The 19,644-nt window shown below is 54.8% G+C and overlaps 1 protein-coding gene across 10 annotated transcripts in view; it reads left to right on the top strand.

Annotated features, from left to right (window-relative positions):
• The window catches only part of NCOR2 (nuclear receptor corepressor 2), a 163,179-nt gene that overhangs the window by 101,221 nt on the left and 42,314 nt on the right, over window positions 1-19,644 (top strand). For 6 of the 10 annotated variants that reach the window (XM_042828582.1, XM_042828583.1, XM_042828579.1 and 3 more), the window contains exons 11-17: window positions 1,689-1,785; window positions 2,676-2,854; window positions 4,250-4,304; window positions 5,739-5,837; window positions 14,116-14,240; window positions 15,181-15,353; window positions 17,477-17,539. In XM_042828582.1, the coding sequence (XP_042684516.1) occupies window positions 1,689-1,785; window positions 2,676-2,854; window positions 4,250-4,304; window positions 5,739-5,837; window positions 14,116-14,240; window positions 15,181-15,353; window positions 17,477-17,539 (791 nt within the window). The remainder of the gene's footprint in view (window positions 1-1,688; window positions 1,786-2,675; window positions 2,855-4,249; window positions 4,305-5,738; window positions 5,838-14,115; window positions 14,241-15,180; window positions 15,354-17,476; window positions 17,540-19,644) is intronic. The other 4 variants (XM_042828584.1, XM_042828580.1, XM_042828576.1 and 1 more) reach the window with 2 other exon arrangements.

The following is a 19,644-nucleotide window of genomic DNA, read 5'->3' as shown; positions in this document are numbered from 1 at the left end:
TGTCTGCAGGTTGTAGGACTGGCTGCAGGCACCGAAAGGAGCAGCGCCTCACTGACAGAGCTGTCTCCTGTCTGCCACCCCCGTCTGTTTTCTGCCTCATATTTAAAGCACATCTGAGGTCACATCGTTTCCTGCCAAGAGGAGATGTCGTATTGTGATCCTGATAGAGGCTGCTTTAGCAACAGGGAGCAGTGTTTTAGTTCAAGGGCCAGTATATTAGTTTCCAAAAGGAATCAGTGAGCGCTTGTGCTAAAACTTTTGGGTTTAGCTTTGCCTTAATGTGTGAACAGCCTTGTTTTTTCTCAACAATGCTACTTCACAGAAGCACTGGAATCACAATAGACTGCTTTTATCTTTGCATCCACCAGGTGCAAAGATAACTTTGGGCTTTTTCCTTGGATTTCACATGTATTGTTTGGGGTCATAGTGCACTCAGAAAGAAAGTTATTCTTTATGGCATAACAAGTGATGGAAATTTGCCAAACTGGGGAAAAACAGCTGAAGGTTGGACAAAAGTCACTGTGATGAAGCTGATGGTGGAAAAATGAGGAGAAAGTTAAGTAGTCTAAGACTGCCATAGGCTTCTACTACACATGCCCAGAAGGATATTGGAATATGTTAATGAGATCTTGGGAATCTCATTAACATGGAAATGGGGAAAAAATGAATATGCTAGTGTATTGCATATGTATGTCTTAACTGCTTAAATGTAGAATTTAAACTCTGAGAGCACACGCTTGATTGTCAAGTCACCTGGTATGTATTGTGAGGAATGAAGGAATGCTGCTTTCTAACACCACAGTGGGGTTAGAGAGCTTTCTTCCTGGATTTTGGATGGCAGTTCCCACCCTTCTTGCTGAAAACTCACCATCCTTTCCATCTGAGCCCAGAGACACCTGTTGTGTGCAGAGTCATAGAGCCGTTTGAGTTGGAAGGGACCCCCAAAGAGCATCTGGTCTCACTGCCTGCAGTGCACAGGGGCACCCACAGCTCCATCACCACCTCTTTGGGCACCCCGTGCAGTGCCTCACCGCCCTCAGCATGAAAACTTCTTCCCTATTCTCAATCTAAATCTCCCCTCTTTAATTTGAAGCCATTTCCCCTTGTCCTGTCACAACCAACTCTGCTGAAGAGTCTGTCCCCTTCTTTCCTATAGGGGGGCTATAGAGAAGGGAGCAGATTCCACAGCAGTGTCTGTCTTGTCTTGTGTCCACCATCCCTGACTAGTGCCCTGCAAGCAGCTGGATGTGTAAAATGTTCCTCTTTGGAGGCTTTATTTTATCATGAAGAGAAGGGGAGAAATGGAACTGACAAATGTTTTAAACTTGCACCTGCTCAGTAAGGAAAGCTTGAATTTGTGTGGCTGTGATGTGTGGTGATGCTGGAGGGGGGATAGATGCCAATGGGTGATTTTTATTTAAATGTTCCTGCAGCATTTGCATACCAGATGTGATGGCATGGCACTGATTGCTCACTGTTAGCACAGATGCGTTCATGCTATCACCGTTGTGTGATGAAGTGAGCATGAGAAAGTGTGGGAGAGTATGGTTGGGTGTGAAATGGCCTTGTGTTGTAGTGATGCAGAGGTGGCTGCCGGCACAGGTAACGAGCAAGGGACAGTGAGAGCTGTGCTTTGTGTCATGAAGTGTGGAGCATCAGTTCCTGAGTGTGCCATTGCCCTTTCCCAGCAGGGTAGGACAGAGGGGCAGTGGAGGGCTCTCCATGTCGGCTGCACGCAGTGAGCACGAGGTGTCGGAGATCATCGATGGGCTCTCAGAGCAAGAGGTGAGACCAGGTTCTCCTTCCTCCCCCCCTTCACTCCTAGTTCCGCTCTAAGGAAGCCAAGAGAACGGGAAGAGAAGAGGGCTGGTGCCCTGGCTGGCGTGTGGAGAGGTTTTTCTGTTTCACTTTGTTTTGAATGGGCCGTGCAGCCTGACACTGGGGAATCCTATGGAATGAATAGTTTGTACATGAGCCAGTTGGCCCACGTCTTCTGGGAGTGCTCCATTCATCTTGAAACATCCCCATGACCTTGGCTTCAGTTGGATCTGGTTTCACAAGGGTTCCACTCTCTTGGCACGGAGGCGAGCTGCAGTGAATGGTTTCACTTGGGAGGGGAGAGCCTCCGTCTCCCAGCCATGGCCGAGAACATCAGCTTTCAGCCAGGGCTTTCTGCGTTCATCAGAGTCAGTGTTTTGGCCCTGAGCTGTGCCTCTGTCCTCCCATGATGGGATAACACCCCCGAGGGTGTTCAGAGCAGCCAGGTGCCACATGGGCAGTATCCTTGCCCCCTTCCAGAAAGCTTTCAGCATGATGCTGGCAGTTAGAGGGGACCGGGCCTCCACATGGCCCTGGGTAGGAGGGCTGCTGCTCCCCGTGCCTCTGTTGCTTTGATTCCTCTCCCACTGTGGGCAGGAGCTATTTTCCTTAAGTCAGGCATTTCCACGCGGTACCTTAAAGCCTTTTATTTCAGAATGTAAGATTAATTGCTTGCTAGCGGATGGCGATAGCCTCTTTCAGCATTTCATTTACAATTACCCTAGCAATAAAGCTGCCTAGTGCTTGCTTTTCAGTTCTCCTGTTCCTCCACCTGTCCTTTCCTCTCGAACATCTGTCCCCATGGGTTCCCTCGGGCCCGTGCTGCTGACCAACTGTTCTCTCTGCTTTCCCTGCAGAACCTGGAGAAGCAGATGCGCCAGCTCGCCGTCATCCCACCCATGCTCTACGATGCTGACCAGCAGCGCATTAAATTCATCAACATGAACGGCCTCATGGACGACCCCATGAAGGTCTACAAGGACCGGCAGGTGATGAACATGTGGAGCGAGCAGGAGAAGGAGACCTTCCGGGAAAAGTGAGTGCAGCCCACATCTCGCAGCAGAGCCCCTGGGAGCGGTGAGATGTGACCTGTGCAGCACAGCCTGCTGAGCTGAGCTGCTGCGTGATGGTTGCAGAATCACAAGGTCTCAGAGATGGTGTGTAGTTCCCAGAGGAGCCCAGGGATCCCTCTGTGTGAACAAGGGAGGTGCTCACACTCAGTGCCAGGACCTCCCTTCCCTCTCCTGCTCGCAGCAGCTCCTGCTTGCAGCTGAAGTAAAGAATTGCCGAGATGGACCAAAAAAGAGCAAATAAGCAAACCAATTCCAAGCCTATTGTAGAGGAGAGCCCTCACTGCTAATTAACCTTAAAGTGCACCACTCCAAACAGCCCAGGCTTGCACACAAATGACGCAAAGGCTAATTACTTGGTCTTTAATGCAGGGGCCATGCCTGGCTAATGGAGCTGGGAGAACCCACACCCAGCTCGTGCATCCTGCTGTGCACGGTGGTTTCTCTGTCATTACTGTGGGTGATGGGAGCTCAAGGCATAAATAGAGAAGAATTTCTCACAGAACTAATTGAGGGAGATGGGCACTCAGGAGCTATAAACAAGGCCAAAGGATCGCAGCTCTCAGGTAGCTCAGAGCAATTGATAACATGGTCTTGAAAACCCCCTGCTTTGATCAGCCCCCTGGTTCTTGCCCTGTACAGCACAGCACATAAGATCTCTGATGTGATTCCACAGCCCAGCTGCTTGAAAAAACAAAAAAACAAAAAAACATTATTACAATCTTTGTGCTTAGCATTACTGATGTCTCCTTTGTTATCCTCTTATTTATTCACTCACATGTCTTGGGAGATCTCCCTTGGGTGTCTGTGTTATATTTGGATAAGTTTTGCCCTTTAGAACACTTGAAGGAAGAAAGGCTGCAGCATTTTTTGGGGTACAGACTGCCCTCTGTTAAGTGCGCGAGCATCGTGCTCTCGTTGCTGTCCTCCACTTCCCCTCGTGCCCACAACCTCACACCATCACCCACGACCCCCATTCCATGCTGGAATCAGTCCAGCTTGGTGCCCCAGCAGTGACTCTGGTTGAGCTGCTCACTGTGTCCTGCCCACATTCCATTCCACTCCTCCCGCTCAGGGCCCATCCTGTCTTCAGGGCATGTTTTGGTGGCCGTGGGGTCGAGCAGAGACAGTTTTTGGGCACTTATGATCCCCCTGCTCTCTGCCATCCTGTGGTGAACATGAGCCCATCAGAGCCCCAGCTCCACTGTTAGGCTAAATATCAATTTTCCATCTTCCTGGGATGCTGAGCAGCACCAAGTATGTTCCCAAATCAACAGGTCCTTCGGGAGCTGGCCTCCCACCCAGCCAGCAGCTGAGTCAGAGTTGGTGCTTGCACTCACCCTGTCCTTCTGCTCCCGCAGGTTCATGCAGCACCCTAAGAACTTTGGCCTGATTGCCTCCTTTCTGGACAGGAAGGTAAGCTTTCTGCTTTCTCTCCTTGATTTTACATTCTGGTCCTGTTCTGAGCAAGGCCACGTGCCTTCTGTGGGACAGGCCATATGGGTAAGTCCTGGGTGGACCCAACCTGGAAGGGTGGAGGTGGACCAGGTGGTAGAAACAGCCGTAGCTTCTCTAGTCCTTGTAGTCACCTCCTTTGCCCATCTCGTGCCACATTTCATCCACACAGTGTCTGTTCAGGCAGGGAAGCCCTTTGCTTTCAGGGCATTGGGCTCAGAGGTCCCTTCCAGCTTAAATCACTCTGGCTGTGCACGTCTCTGCCTGGGGAGATGGTTTGTAAGAGCTCAACTGTCCAAAGCAGCACTGCGGCAGCAGCCTCGTGGTGCTGGGCATGCTGTGAGGCACCAGGCTCGTTTCAGCCTTTCTCACTTGTTAACGCTGAAAGTGTTGGGACTTGGATGATGCTCACAATCCAGCCTGTGTTCCAAGCTGTAAAATGTCTTCTAATTTTATTTGTACTCGTTTGTAAATCAGGCTGTAATTATGATACAGAACACATCTATTATCCAGTTGGAGAGAGATGCAAAGTATGGCTCAATGCAATGAATTAATAGATTTTTAAATTGCATTTAAAAAAAAAAAAAAGTGATCTTAGCCCTTGGAACAGATGACTGTAAGTTTTTGTGTTCGTGTGTGTGTGTATAATCAGGGCTAGATTAGAAAGGCATCCAATTAACACTTTAAAAGTTACAATCTGTTGCTGCAAATGGTTCTGCTCTGCATAAGGGTGGGGAGAGCGCAGCCCTGTGCCCGGGCACAGAGGGATGTGGGGGTCTGCAGGTTGGTCCTGTTCTCACAGCCGCTGAGCCCCTCCGTGGGGATGCAGTTCAGGTACCCACGCTGTGAGGGGAGGGATTCGTGGGCAGGAGCAGAGTTGCATCCCAGCCATAGCGGTTCCCCAGTGCGCCCAGCCCAGCACTCAGAGCCACGGGAGCTGCAGCTTGATGGGGCTCGGAGGCACTCAGGCAGCGGGGCTCAGCTCAGCAGCTGGAAGTAACGGCTGCTGACAGCCGCGTGGCAGGTTGTGCGCAGCACCGCCGCAACAGAGGGTGACAGGCAGCTCTCCTTGTTCTGCTTTTAGTTGCCACAGTCATCTGGGGTCAGCCCTGCCCCCTGCCCCGGGCTGGCCCCGCGCTCTGCTCCAAGCACAAGGCTCCCGTTGTTCTGCATCCCCGTCTCCGCCTCGGCACTGCTGTGGGAAAGGCCCCGTTTTGTCCCTTGGAAGCGCGGGGCGATGTCCCTCATCCCCCTCGGCCGGCGGGCAGAGCGCTGCTGTGACGCAGGGAAGCTGCTCTGGCCGCGGCCCTTCAGATGCACTGGATCTGGCGATGGCAGGGGCTGAATGCTGCTGCTGAAAGCCTTCCGCTCCCTGACCTGCCCGTGTCGTTGCAGACGGTGGCAGACTGCGTCCTGTACTACTACCTGACCAAGAAGAATGAGAACTACAAGAATCTCGTGAGGAGGAATTACCGGCGGCGTGGGAAAAGCCAGGTAAGGGCAGAGGAGTGCACGGAAACCTTGTCCCTCAGGAGGTGTGGTGACACGTGTTCTTAGTGCCAGCCTGGGGCTGAGCATCCCCAGCTCTCCTTCCACCTGCAAATGGAGATCACGGTTGTGAGCTGCAGTGGGCTGTGATTGTTTGCTCTGCGTAGCCTTTCAGAACGTGCTGTTTTCTGGCAGTTGTTTGTGCTCTGGCAGTTGATGTTTGTCTGTCCTCGTGCCAAGGTCACAGTGGCTTGAAAAAGCAAACCCAAGATGCTGGAAAAAGGGGTTGGAGCAAATGGTGACCATGCGTCAGGAGTTGCGTGGGGCTGACTGGATGAACCTGTGGGTCCCACGGCCTAGGTGTGAAACTCAGCACAGCTGTGCTACCCCAGCTGGGTGAAGTGAGACACTGTCCACCTACTGAGGGGGTGGCACGGGGCATCTCCCTGGATAACGTGGGAATAGGAATGGAAAAACCATGACATAAACAGCTCCTCGTGCTGCATGGCCATAAAAAGCAGCACTTGGATCTAGATCCTGATTGGGAGACAGATAGGTAGCCTTGCTCCAGTTTGATTTCTGCAGCATTAAGACATCAGAATAGTTAGCACATGACGAATGTCATGGACGGGGCCCAATTTTCCCTTCTTTTTTTTCAGAGACATTAGTGATGGATAAAACCCTATTAGATTATCCAGTCCCTCTCCCAGCAAACCCAGGGTGGTTCCCTCCAGTACATTTTTATAGTGTTTACCAGGGTCTGTTTTGTTAGATCACAGCAACTAGAACATGAGGCCACATTTGTTTCTTGTTAGCAGTGGAGACGTTTAGCACAGCTCCTTCTGCTTTCAATGTTAAGCTGAGCAGGGAACAAGTGTGAAGGGGGAGAGGCGGTCTGCAGGGTCTGTGTCCCGTGGCCGCTGCTACACCAGCAGGTACTGTTCGTGCTTTGGTATTTGAAACCATCCCAAGGTGTCCCTGGCTGCAGGGGTGATTGCCCTTTGTCACAAGTGTGATCCAGCACGGGGAATGAGAATGTTGGGCTGTTGGGGCCAGAGAAGTCAGGACAGCTTGGGAGCATGAGCGTGGGGGGACAGCTGGGGGCAGGCTGTCAGCAGGAAGGGCACTGGGGTTTCTGACCGTCCTCCTGTGCCTTCAGGAGACGTTGTGCCGTGTTCCCATTGCCATGTGTGCTTCGTGGTCACTCCTGCTGCTGAGGACATGTGGAAAATTAGGGAAAATTTCCTCTCTGAAAGAGTGGAGAGGTATTGGTGCAGTCTGCCCTGGAAGGCGGTGAGGTGACCATCCCTAAAGGTGTGCATGAACCGTGGGGATGTGGCACTGAGGCACGTGGTCACTGGGCACAGTGGGGGTGAGCTGACTTGGTGATCATAGAATCATAGAATGGCCTGGGTTGAAAAGGACCACAAAGACCATCTAATTTCAACCCCCTGCTATGTGCAGAGTCGCCAGCCACCAGACCAGGCTGCCCAGAGCCACGTCCAGCCTGGCCTTGAATGCCTCCAGGGGATGGGGCATGCACAGCCTCCTTGGGCAACCTGTTCCAGTGCGTCACCACCTCTGTGTGATCTTAGAGGTCTTTTGCAACCTTAGCGATTCCGTGGTTCTGTGAGGGCTGAAGTGGTTAAATGCCAGAGGTGAGATGTAATTGATTTATTGCTGGGGAGGGGAGATGGGCATTTCATCAGATGAGAGGAGCAGTGAGGTCAGATACAGTTGTGTTTCCAGTGGCCCTGCACTGTTGCTTTATGCCATTTCTCATGGAGAGGTCGGAGGTGTTATTTGCTTCTGGAGGCTGCGGGGGGCTTGCGAGAAAAGGAGAGATAATTACCAGTAGAAATAACGTTCCTCTAGTGTCAAGATGATCATTGTGGCCTACTTATTAAAACATTAAAAAAAAAACAAGAATCTCTTCGTTCCCTGGCTGCTGGTCCCCTGGCAAAGGCTATTCCTCATAAAGCTGCTCCTTGCTGCTAAAAACCTCCTGCCAAGAGTGGGGACTTCACACAGCTCTGCTTCCAGTTTGTCACCAAACACACGGGCTGCCGGTGCGAGGCACGGCCCTGCAGGCACTGAATGGAAGGGGCACACATCCAAGGCATCATTGTGCTCAACGTTCGGATTCCTGAGATGCAAATGCTTCCAAAAATAATCCTTATTTAACCCTGAAAGGAAGGAATCGGTGCTAAAAGGAATGACTTCCAAGTGTGTAATTTCGCAGTGGGGAAAAAAAAGGTTTGAACTGTGGTATGATGCTCTCATCCCGTGCTCGGTGTATGATAAAAAGCACACATTTTGGTGATGCTGTCACTAAAGCTGTGCCTGTGCAGGTGTGTTTCCTAGGGGGCTCTGCAGGGGGTTTCTGAGCACATCTCACTGCTGACAGCCCCGATTCTGTAGCAGCACACCGGCCCTAAAGCTGCCAATTGCTGCCATGAGCGGGGCTGTTGGGCAAGCTGTTCAGCCCGGCTGTAGCAGCATGAGTGCTGTGCTGAAACAGTGCTGGAGGAAAGGGGACTTTGTGTAGTTATCCCTTGTGGGGAGCACCGTTCCCTTTCCGGAATAAATCGGCACCAGGCATGGCCAAAGCACTGGGCCATGCTGAGCTCTCAAAACTCTGCAGGAATGACATCTGTCCTGAAACAACTCCCCAGATCTTCTCGATTTGGGGTTTTTGGAGGGGATGGGTCTGGCTCAGTTTTCCATGCGGGTTTGCAGTCAGACAGCACCACTGGTGGCGATGACAGCTGGAGGAGTCCCCAGGGGCTGCTGAGGAAGGACCCCTGAAACACTGAACCTGTTGTGGGCACCACATTCTGGTCCTGGATGTGCAGGTTTGGAGGTGGCTGGAGCCCTGCTGTGTCCTCTTGGGGATGTCACAGAATCACTGAAGTTGCAAAAGACCTCTAAGATCACCAAGTAAAACTCCAGCCCGCCCCCACTGTGCCCACCAACCACGTCCTTCAGTGCCACATCCCTGCAGTTCCTGAACAGTTCTGGGGACACTGATCCCACCAGCTCCCTGGGCAGCCTATGCCAGTGTATTACTGCTCTTTCTGAAAATTAACTTTTCTTGATATTCAACCTGCCCCCCTTTCCCCCCCCCAGCGCATGCACTGCAGTCAGTCTGCTGCTGGGCTGTCTCAGGAGTGGCAGTAGAGGCTCTTCCTGTCCGTGTTCCCTTTGCTCCTGAGCCCCATTCCTGGTGATGCCCCATGAGGTGCACTGTACGCCCGGTGCAGCCCCATCACAGCTTTCCTTTAGCCCTGCCACCCTCCAGGCAGCTCAATGGGCGAACACAGTGGAAACTTACATTCCTGAAATCCCAGCTGCAGTTTTGGGGGTGATTACATGAGAACTCTGTTGGCCATATTTGGGAAAACCAAAGGATGCGTTGCTGTGGGAAGATTGCTGCTCAGGTCCCCACAGCTGCCACACAAGGACAGCAGTGAGAATTTGGGATTGGCACCAGCGGGTGGGATGTGGCCACTCTCCTTTGTGGTGGCACCAGCATGGAATGCCAGCTGCTGATCTTAATTACATCTTGGTGGTAATTTAAGTCATGTAACAGTGAGGTGACCCCCCCTGCTCACCCCACGCTCAGACCAGTGTTCCCGCAGGAGCAGGTTGGTGCAGCCCTGAGACGAGTGTCCCATGCTCATGTGAGTAGTGATGGGGTCGGGGCCACTGCTCTGCTTGGGGATGGCATCCTCCTGGTGGGGCTTGGGTAGGAACAGATTTGGAATGAGCTGTTTTAATGACAGTTTTTGACTGAGAGCTGTGAGCCCATCCCCTCTTTTAGGGAGCCAAGTGGGGGGGGTCACTGCGCAGCCAGGAAACGGAGCCTGGCAGTGGGGCAGAGCATGGCATGCAGACCACAGAGAGGAGGAAACACGTGTTCCCCGCCTGGGAGCAAGTGGGGCTCCTCTCCACCACTTCCAAATGCTGTGCATTCATCCCCTCGGGTCATTTTCCCTTTGCAAGCAGTCAAATCACTTCTCAAAAAACTCAGCAGTGACCCAGAAAAGAAACATTTCCACTTATGGAAAAGCCCTTGGTGATGTTAAGGAGGGATTGCGTGAGCAGGATCCTGTACAATTGCTTCCGTGCTTGGGTGAGATCACTGTGCCATAGGAGGGCGTCCACCAGGCCCCACGTATCAGTGCCCACTGGGCTTGGCTGTGCCAAGAGGCTCCCAGCCGTAGAACCATGGAATCCTTATGTTTGGAAAAGACCTCTGAGGTCATGGTGTCCAGGCATCAGTCCATCACCATGGTGCCAAGGGCCTGCCAGCTGCACTCCTCCATTGTCACTGTGCCCCAGTGCTGTCCTGTGGTTACCCAGTGGAGAAGCAGCACGGCCATGGGGCAGCCCTGTGCTCCCTGCTGAGCTCCCTAACATTTCCCTTATCAGATGTGAGCCTGTCCTCCCATTTCTTGTTCACTTCCCCAGCCAACAACATCCAACCCAACGCTGGGCCGTGAGCGATCAAAGTGGTGCAGCCAGCAGACATTCCTCTTGCCCTCCTTGTTTTGGCAACGGCTTGTTTGGATTTGTGGTTTCTCCCAGGAGCAGAGGGTGCTAAATGTGACCATGAGAAGCCTGGCTCTGTGGCAGTGGGTGGCAGCAGGGGCTGAGGCGTTCCAGACCGGTACATCAGAGGCTTCGGGCTCTGGGAGCTGCTTACATGATACATATATACGTATTTGTGATACATATATGTGTATTCATAACCCCTCCTGCCTGTGCTCTGCATCCAGTGTGAAAGCGGGTGGAAGGAGGCACGTGGTAAGCCAGCCCCAGGCCTTCACCTTATCTTGAGCTGGTTTTAATTTGCAGCTCACTGATTGTGTGTGGTGGCCTCGGCCCCAGCTCCCCTGGAGAACGTTGTAAATGCCACGAATCTGAAGTCACCCATGGGAGAAGGGAGTCAGCGGTGCCCCAAGCATGGCAGAGGCACAGCCAGGGGTCTGCAGAGGGGAGGGGACTGGGGGCAGCTCTGCCCAAAGCGTCTGTAGTGACGTGGTCACCGTTGGGAACATGTTGAGTGCAGAGCTCGTGGCTGTGATGCGGGGGTATGCTTGTGGGTAAGGGACTGGTGTGTCCAGCTCTCGGTGTGCCGGGCAGTGCAGGGTGGGGGCTTGTACCTTTCAGCTGGAGCAGCAGATGGGAGGTGGTTTTTCATAGAATCATTGAGGTTGGAAAAGATACCCAAGTCCATCTCCAGCCCACCCCCAGCGTGCCCGCTCAGCACATCCCTTAGTGCCACATCTACCTGGTTCTGGGACACCCCAAGGGATGGCGAACCCCCCCAACCTCCCTGGGCAGCCTGTGGCCTTCAGTAGGAGCCCAGGGTGTGGTGATGGTGGTGATGGAGGGGATGTGATCCAGCTGCCAAGTGGCATCCCATGAGCAGGAAATCCAGTGCTGGGGCAAGAGTTCCTCTGAAAGCTCTCCCATCCCTGTCCCCATCCCAGCAGGATGGGGCTGGGGACTGGCTCAGGGTGGATGTCCCCAAGGACCCCCACGGCGTCAGAGGAGAGTGGCACCCTGGGCACGGGGCTGGGCCCAGTGGAGAGTTCTGGGCTGTGCTGTGGGCAGTGAGGTGACTGCGTGGCTCCGCTCGCCTGCTGCAGCCCGGTGTGTGTGTGTCACCATGGAGGGGACGGGGAAGGCAGGAGCAGTGGTTCTCTGGAGGTTTGGGAGTTTGGAAAATAAATAGCCCTGCGCTGTAGGTTAAAGCTTGGCATCCTCACGGATTAATCACGCCGGCTGCAGCCAGCGCTGAGAGCCCTGGTGACGAGAGCTGTGGTTTATAGATGATGATTCATCGACTCGACTTAGAGCGACCACGTTATTCCAGCAGATTGCAAAATCATAAGAGGAATGTTGTGGTTAGTTTACGGCTTAACTATGCAAATCGTCAGGAAGCCTTCGGAGCCGGAGAACGTAAGGCACAGCGAGCCCGGATGGCTGGGCGCTGAGCGGGGGCCCGCGGCCGGTGGTGGGGCTGGCGGGGAGCGGCCGTGAGCGTGAGCCGGGTGCTGGGGAGGTGAGTGCTGGGGGCTGGGGCGCGATGGGGCTGACGGCAGCACGGCGGCCCTGGCTGGATCTGTATGGCTCCGTCACAGTGCTGTGGGGCTGGGGAGGGTGAAGGTGCGGAGCGGCGTCCCACATCCTCCCACCGAGGGAGGAAGCTGAATGGGAGGAGCCGCACCTCTTCCTCGCTGCTGCTTGTTCCCAGCCAGACCCAGGGCGCTACAACTTGGGGGGCGGTGAGCAGTGCTGCGAGTTGGTCCATTTTCAGCTTCGGTGTCTTTGGACCTACCTGGAAGCGGGTGTCCCCTGGATGCGATGTGCCAGGCAGGCAGGGCGAGATGATGTGGGCAGCCGTCCTTGTGTCGTTGCGTGGGGCGGATCGGTGGGGCTGCGTGGGGGCTCCCAGCGGGGCTGGCACCGCTCTGCTCCTCCCACTGCTGTGGGGTCGGAGGTGAGCAGATGTTTGGCATTATGGAGCAGCAGTGAAGGAGGCCGCGTGGCTCTGCGGGTTCGGAGTGGGACTGGGCTCTCGCTTGCACGTACAGCATGCGATTTGTCCCGGGGCCTTTTTAAATAAACAGGATGTGTTGGCAGCAAAACCAAACAGCGCGATGCTGGGGAGGAAGGGCGGGCGGCAACAAGAACGCTTGGCCTGGGAGGGAGGGATGGAAGGGATGGCCCTGCTCGCTGCCACTGGCCTCTTCCTTGGCCTTGAGCGTGTCCCTTTGCCCCCTGGGTGCCTCTGCCTGGGGCCATGGGACTGTGCTTGAAGGGAGGCTCCATCGAGCAGTTTTGTTGCTGGCCCGCAGCTCATCCCATGGCCAACCCACCTGCCGGCCCGCCTCAAAGTGGGGCAGCGTGAATCAGAAGGCAGCATGGGCTGGTAATTGGGGAAGCATTTCCTGGCCCGTCACGCTTTGGGATGGCGTCCCATCCCTTGAATCATCCTGAGCTGGGCCACAGCCAGGGCTAAGAATAGGCGCTGTGCACCATGGGCAGCCTGAGGACGGCCGCCTTGGGGCAAGGGGCTGGCTCCCAGCTGTCACCTCCCTGTGCCCAGTGTCGGTCCCAGTGGCTTCGGGGCTGAGTTTTGGGCATGCAGCACTGGGGCTGGGTGGCCTCTGGTGTTTCTGTCCCCACGCAGTCCTGGCATTGAGCACCATGCCCCAGCTGGAGCAGGGCAAGCACTAGAGGGCATCCTTGGATTAAGATGCTCTCTGCAGTGGGAGAAGCGCTGGTTGGTGTCCCACCACCTTGGCTTAAGACCTCCGCAGAACAAGCCTGGAGTCTGCTGGCCCTCCTCTCCAAAACAAAACACTCTTGAAGAAGGGCTGGAAGCACTACAGAACTAACCTGGACACTGCTCCCCTGCTGCAGCACATGGGGAAGGGCAGAAGCATGGGAGGCGATGGCTGGGACACAGCCTCCTCCTCACGCTCCCACGCAGCCTGGCTCTGGGCAGGTCCCTGCCATCACCGGCAGCTCCTCCTGGGGCTGAACCCATGTGGGGTTCACTGCTGCCTGCAGTGTGACTCAGGGGGTCAGGGAGTTCAGGGCAGTGCGTGCCCCTTGCTCCTCTGCAGCCGGACTCCAACTCACAGCCAGGCTCCCACCAGGTGCCCACTGCTTCTCTGCGGAGTTTGGGACTGGCATACTGGTTCTGACACTGGTGCTGGACCACCTGCTGGGTTCGATCCTTTAAGGCCTCAATCCCAACCTAATCCTGGTGTTGCTGGCTGCATAAAGTAGGAGCAGGATAGCTGAATAAATCATTTCCGCCTCTAATTTTCTTTTTCTCTGAAATTCCTCTCGTTTGCTGGTCACCAAGGGGAAGGGAGGTCAGGGGAACCGGGCCTCCCCAGCATCCTCCTTCCTGCAGCTGTAGAAACAAAATCTGGGAACACCACAACCACAGCGTCCCTCCCTGGTGTCACCATGTGCTCAGCCCCTGTGCTTTGCTCTGCCCCCCAAAGGGCACAGAAGGGCTGCTGCACTGTCTGCCATGGGAGCCAGAGCATGGCATGGCCACAGCTGACCCCACAGCCCCTTAATGCCCCCAAAATGCTTTCAGCCCTGTTGCGGATGGACACCCCACAGCAGGTTTTCCTCCTGGCCACTGCCCCCTGGTGTAGTTTGGCCACAGTTGTTTGGGTTGGCCCAGGTGCTGCCGTGTGTCTGGCCCTGCACTGAGAGTTTGTTTTGTTTTATGTGCCTTGTTTTGCAGCAGCAGCAGCAAATGCCCCGGAGCAGCCAAGAAGAGAAAGATGAAAAAGAGAAAGAAAAGGAGAAGGAGGGAGACAAGGAGGAAGACAAACAGGAAACAGAAAATGACAAAGAAGAACTGACAAAGTAAGTGAAGCCTTCCCAAGGTTCCCGCTGCCTGCAGATCCCGGGGTGTGGGAGCTCCCAGCTCCTTCCCAGCAGTGCTGGGATGTGGGATGGAGTGTGGGATGGGATGCAGCGGTGGGACGTGAGGTGGGACACGGGGTGGGATGCAGCAGTAGGATGCAGGACGGGATGCGGTCCAGGGCTGCCTGACGCCATATGGGACTGCGTGTGCTCACCTCCTCCTCTGCAGGGAGGGAAGGAAGGGGAGCGCCTGCCCTCCTGTTCGTTCTCATCCCTGCTGCTCCCAAACATCTCTCTGATGTACTTTTATTTTTAAACCTGCTCAACCCGCACAGCCGCCCTGTTCCTCGGGCTTGTTTTGCTGTTGTGAGAGCCTCCCCGCGCCGCTGGAGCTGGCTGAGCGCAGCCGAGCGCGGCGCTTCACCTTTAGTGTTATTGATGTCAACGTGAGAGCTTCCAGAGTGAGGGATGGGAGCGGTTTTATGGCTGCACCCGCCCCGCTGTCTGACACAGTCATAACTAACAGGGAGCGCCGGAGCTGCGGCGGGGAGAGGCTGGCACGCGGGCTGCTAGCGCTCTGTAATGGGCTTAATGCTTGCTTTAAAGGAACATCTGGCTTCATTATATCCAGGCTGCTGAGACATTTACCAGCAGGTCCTTTTCAGGAAGATAAATGAGGAGGAGGCAGTGATGAATTTGAATGGCCTGGTATTAAACCTGTCTCTGTCAGGTCCCTGCGTGCACGCGGTGGTGGAGCTGCAGCCAGCTGCAGAACGACCCCCCCACCAACAACCCCAAATTAGGCAGGAAGAGGGTCTGCGTGTGCAAAGAATGCTGACCCGCCCCTCCAAAAGCTCCCCAAGCACGTGCAGGGAGACAGTTATGTGACCTAAAACCGATGGCAGCCCAACGGTGATTTCTTCTCTCCCTGGTTTTGCAGGGACAAGAACGACGACACGTCCGGGGAAGACAACGATGAGAAGGAAGCCGTCACCTCCAAAGGCCGCAAAACCGCCAACAGCCAGGGCCGGCGCAAGGGCCGCATCACCCGCTCCATGGCCAACGAAGCCAACAGCGAGGAGGCGGCCACGCCGCAGCAGAGCGCTGAGCTGGGTGCGTAGCTGGGGAAGCGGGGGCACGCGGTGTGCTGTGCTGACCAGCGGCGGTGTGTGCCAGGAGCCAGCGCCCTGGCTTTGCGCTCAGAGCAGCATTTCCCTGCTCGGTTCCCTCATCTCCCCGTGTTTGTCCCCACTGCTCTTCTGCCCCATCCGACGGCCGCTCGGGGTAGGCAGGAATTGTAGCGTCCGTAGCCCCATTCGTGTGCATCTGCCTGTGGCATTTGCAGCCCTGATAGTGGTTACCCGTGGAAACTGACTTAGAGCAGCAAATAAATGAAGGAATTTGGCTGATTTTCCAATGTTTTGTACTCCGTCAAGTACAAAATTATGACCGCACCACCTAAGGCAAGTGAAAATAAAGCAGGGTGACTCCTCTCGGTTTCCTTTCCCCGCGGTTCCTTGCTCGCTCTGTTCCATGTGCTATAAATCACCCGGAGGTGTTTCGCTCCCTGTTCTCTGCTGACAACTGGCTGAAGCCTGATGGCGGGCGCTGCTCTCGTACCGCTGATATAAATAGTGCTGTGCACAGTGGAGCCCTGTGCTCCGTCTCAAACTTGTTCAGCAGTGCTGCAGAGAAGCAGCAGATAACGCCAGTAACTCAGATGGGATTTTTCATCCTGGTATCCCAGAGCTGAGTGAGTGGGGAGGAAAGGCTTCAGACCATGTTTGATTGAGAAAAGGAAATGGATGGATTTCAATGGCAGATCTGAGCAATTGGTTACCCTTTTTGTCTCCAATCGTGCTTTAATTTAGGTTGGCGAAGGAAGTTATTGCATTCTAAATACTGACTGAACATTAAAAAACAACACAAAACCATACTGTGGTTTAACTGCAGCATGCCGGAGCTCCCAGTAGGCATCTGTTACATAACTGCACAACCTCAGTAAATATCGTTAATCAAAGCAAGCGGGCCATCGCTCTGACGGCTCCTTGCCGTGCAGTCACAGTCATCTCAGAGCTGAGCCTTGTGACACACGGCTTCAGGTAAATGAGAGAGCACTGGGGACACTCAGCTTCAAGGAAGTGAGAGATACAGCCCCGCCTGGTCCCAGGGAGGGCATAGCTGGGAGGTCTCCATTTCCCTGAGCTATGGAGCTGGAGGAAGTGCCCTGCTCGGGTGGCACCTGCAGCTGTGCCCCACAGCCTGGGGAGGGAATCCCTCCATCTCAGGCACTGATGCATCCTCCTGCCAGGTTCAGGCCCTGGAAGGTGCTCCCTTCCTTGTCCATATCCTCCAGCCTAACCTACCGGCCTGTTTTCCATTCTAAAAGGACACTGTCAAAACATCTCTCATCACTGTTGAAATAATGCTTCGCCTGTTGTTTAAAGTAATAACCCATTGGCAGCCCAAACCGGAAATCTGTTTCCTTACCGCGTTGTTTTTTTTGCCTCTGACTCACAGCCTGGCTTGTTATTGTAGGGTTTGCTCTCGTGCCAGGCTGCCAGTGGGACGGGTGTGCAGTGCTGCACACAGGACCCCGGGGTCCCCACACCGGGTGTGGGGTGGTGACAGCCATCCCCTGCTCTCCCTGGTGCCCTCTGCTACTGCACATCCCTGGGTCGGTCCCCCCCAGATGAGGCTCTGGGATGTCCCAAAGCGCAGTGACAGGGTTGCTGTCCCTAGCAGCCACTGTCAGCAGGGCTCCCTTGGCAGATGCAGTTGGTGTGCCCGAGTCGCCAAGGTGACGCTGTTTCTCCGTCTCTGCTGAGGGTGATGGTCCCACCCCACGTCTGCCACCTCCAAAGCACGCAGCCGGTGTCGGCTCCAGCTTAGGTACCTGTTGTTGGCGGGCCAGAGAGCGTGGCACCCGTTCAGCAGGAAATATGGTGCCTCCCTCGAGCCATCTGGCCGTGCTTCCAGCCCCAAAGAAGCCAAAGCGGAGCTGTGCGTCACTGTGCTGCATCCCGGGAGGGTGCTGCTCATGGGCTGCGGTGCCCCTCCTGCGGGAGGGCTGGGGGCACGGCGTCTGCGGGTGGGTTTGGGATGCAGTGCCCACCGCATCAGTTTGAGATGTCTGTGTGGTTTGGTTTGGAACGGGTTGTGTGGGGTGGATTTGGGATGCGGTGCCCATGGGCTCGCTCAGCCCATCCTGCTGACTGCTCTCCTTCCTCTTCCAGCCTCTCTGGAGATGAATGAAAGCTCTCGCTGGACTGAAGAGGAGATGGAAACGGCAAAGAAGGGTAAGAAGCCATTTTCTTTCTTCCTTGCATGGTGCTGACGGGTTGGGGGGAAGCGAGAGGGGTGTCAGGTGGTGCCGTGTGGGCCCTAGGAGCTGTTTGGATCCCTGGGATGGCGGCATGGGCGCAAGGAGGACGCCTCACTGGATGTTCCAGGTGTGCATGGTGCCAGGCTCAGTTCCGCACCTCTCCAAAGCTCCATCCTTGTGGTGATGAGCCCTGGCGCAGGCACTCAGCATTCCTGAGCTGATTCAAACCTTTGCTGAGGCCATCTCTAGAAGTGCTGTGCATGACACCTCCCTGCCTGCACTTCTCCTTGCAGTAACGGTGCTCGCCATTCTCTTGGCCCAAATCCCGTCCTGTTGCTCTGCTGCCGAGTTGCCAGCTGTGCGTCCTGCCTGCCTCACTGCTGCTCCTCCTTGTCCAGGAGGGCTGTAAGCGCAAAATTGAAATGGAAATGAGTGCTGTTTGGGAAGTGCACCTGCTCCAGGGATGCTGGTGGCACGTTCCAGAGCTCCCAGGTGCTGGTGGAGCTGCGCAGTTGGATTCCTTTGCCTCTGAATGTCCCAAAGCGCTTGGCTCACTTGCCTTAAACCATTCCAGCCCTCTTTGCAGCCCAGTGCCAATCCTGTGTGTTGCTGCACGCTGCTCTCCATAGATGCAGACTTAATGGATAGACGTTAATCAGGCAGCGTGGCCCGGTGCCAGGCGTGGGGTGAGCAGGTGCCGGGAGGGGAGCGCTGCCGCAGGGACCTTTGTTTTGGAGATTGCATCTGGTTGCAAGAAAAGTGCCTCTCGCTGTTTGATGCTGGATGTGCACTGAAGGATTCCTAAAAGCAGTGGAAGATGAAGTGTGTGAGCACGTTTCTGCTCCTGTAAGCTGGGCCTGGGGACCTGGATAGGGTAGGGGTTTGCTGCGTGCTGATGGCTGGTGGTGTTCCGGCACCCGCCCCGTGCTGGGGAGCTGGCAGCAGGGCCAGCAGCCTCATGGGGAAAGAGCAGAGCTGCACAGAGCGCTTCCAAGTAGGAGAGGGCAGGAGTGTGTCTGTAGGGAGAGACAATAAAGGGGAGTACTGTGTTATTAAAGTTAACCGGGGGAACGAAAACCTAGCGAGAGGAAAGTTCTTGCTTAATGACACTTTTATTATGCAATAAACTTTGATTCACTCATCTGTCAAAATGTGCTGAGATGGGTATAATTACGGGGTAGCGTGTTTTTCTGGTGCTGTCTTGCTGAACAGGGGCTGTGATTACAGGTAAAAGTGGGAGGTTTTGGCTAACCAGGCTGCTCAGCACTGATCCCCGTTGCATTTTGGGTCTGGCCGAGCTGGGTACTGCTCTGTGCAAGGCAATGTCTGGGCATCTGGGGGATCCCAAGCACGCAGGAGCCGGAGGCAGGCTGGGGAGGATTGCCCCATGCCCCACCAGGGCTGTGCCACATAGCAGCAGCGGAGTTGAACTCAATGAACCAGGAGGTTTCCACATGACCTTGGTTACTCTTTAAGCCTGCTATCTGTTCTCGCCCCAGCTCTGGGTTTTCCCCCACTGCCAGCCTCTAACAAGTGGTTTTGCAGTTTTGCACTCCCAAAAGCTGTCACGTGCCAATGGCAGCTTCTTGCTCATCGGAGCTCCTCCCAGGCCGTGCCAAGGCTGTGTGCTTCTGGCACGAAGGACAGAGGCAATACGGTGCTCCCTGTGCTGTTCCTCCTCTGCTGGGACGGAATGGCAGGACTGGGCAGCCTGGTGCTGCCTGCAGCACCGTGTGGGCACATCCCGTGCAGGCAGGGCAGTGTGGGAGTGCTGTGAGTTTGCTTTCCATCACTGTGAACGTGGAACAGCAGAGGAAAGGGCTTTTGGAAGAGCTGAGGCTTGTGGTGACGTGGGGCCCGGTGTGCTGGCTGTGTGAGTGCTCTCATGTGAGCCTTTCGGTGTTTAATTCAGAACGTGAGAAGCCAATGTCAGAGAGCTAAATAACACGTGAAAACTCCTCAATAGTTCATTTTGGGCAGATGCACGATATTTCCTTGGATACAGGAGGTGGGTTTTTTTTGTTTTTTGGGGTTTTTTTTTTTTTTTTTTTGAGGGTGATTTTCTAAAAAGCAGCAGAG

The sequence above is a fragment of the Centrocercus urophasianus genome, unplaced genomic scaffold (genome assembly GCF_019232065.1).
Source record: "Centrocercus urophasianus isolate 14NV4802_14NV808 unplaced genomic scaffold, USGS_Curo_1.0 seq_30, whole genome shotgun sequence".
NCBI classification, from domain to species: domain Eukaryota; kingdom Metazoa; phylum Chordata; class Aves; order Galliformes; family Phasianidae; genus Centrocercus; species Centrocercus urophasianus.
This window is presented reverse-complemented; position numbering and strand designations above follow the sequence as displayed.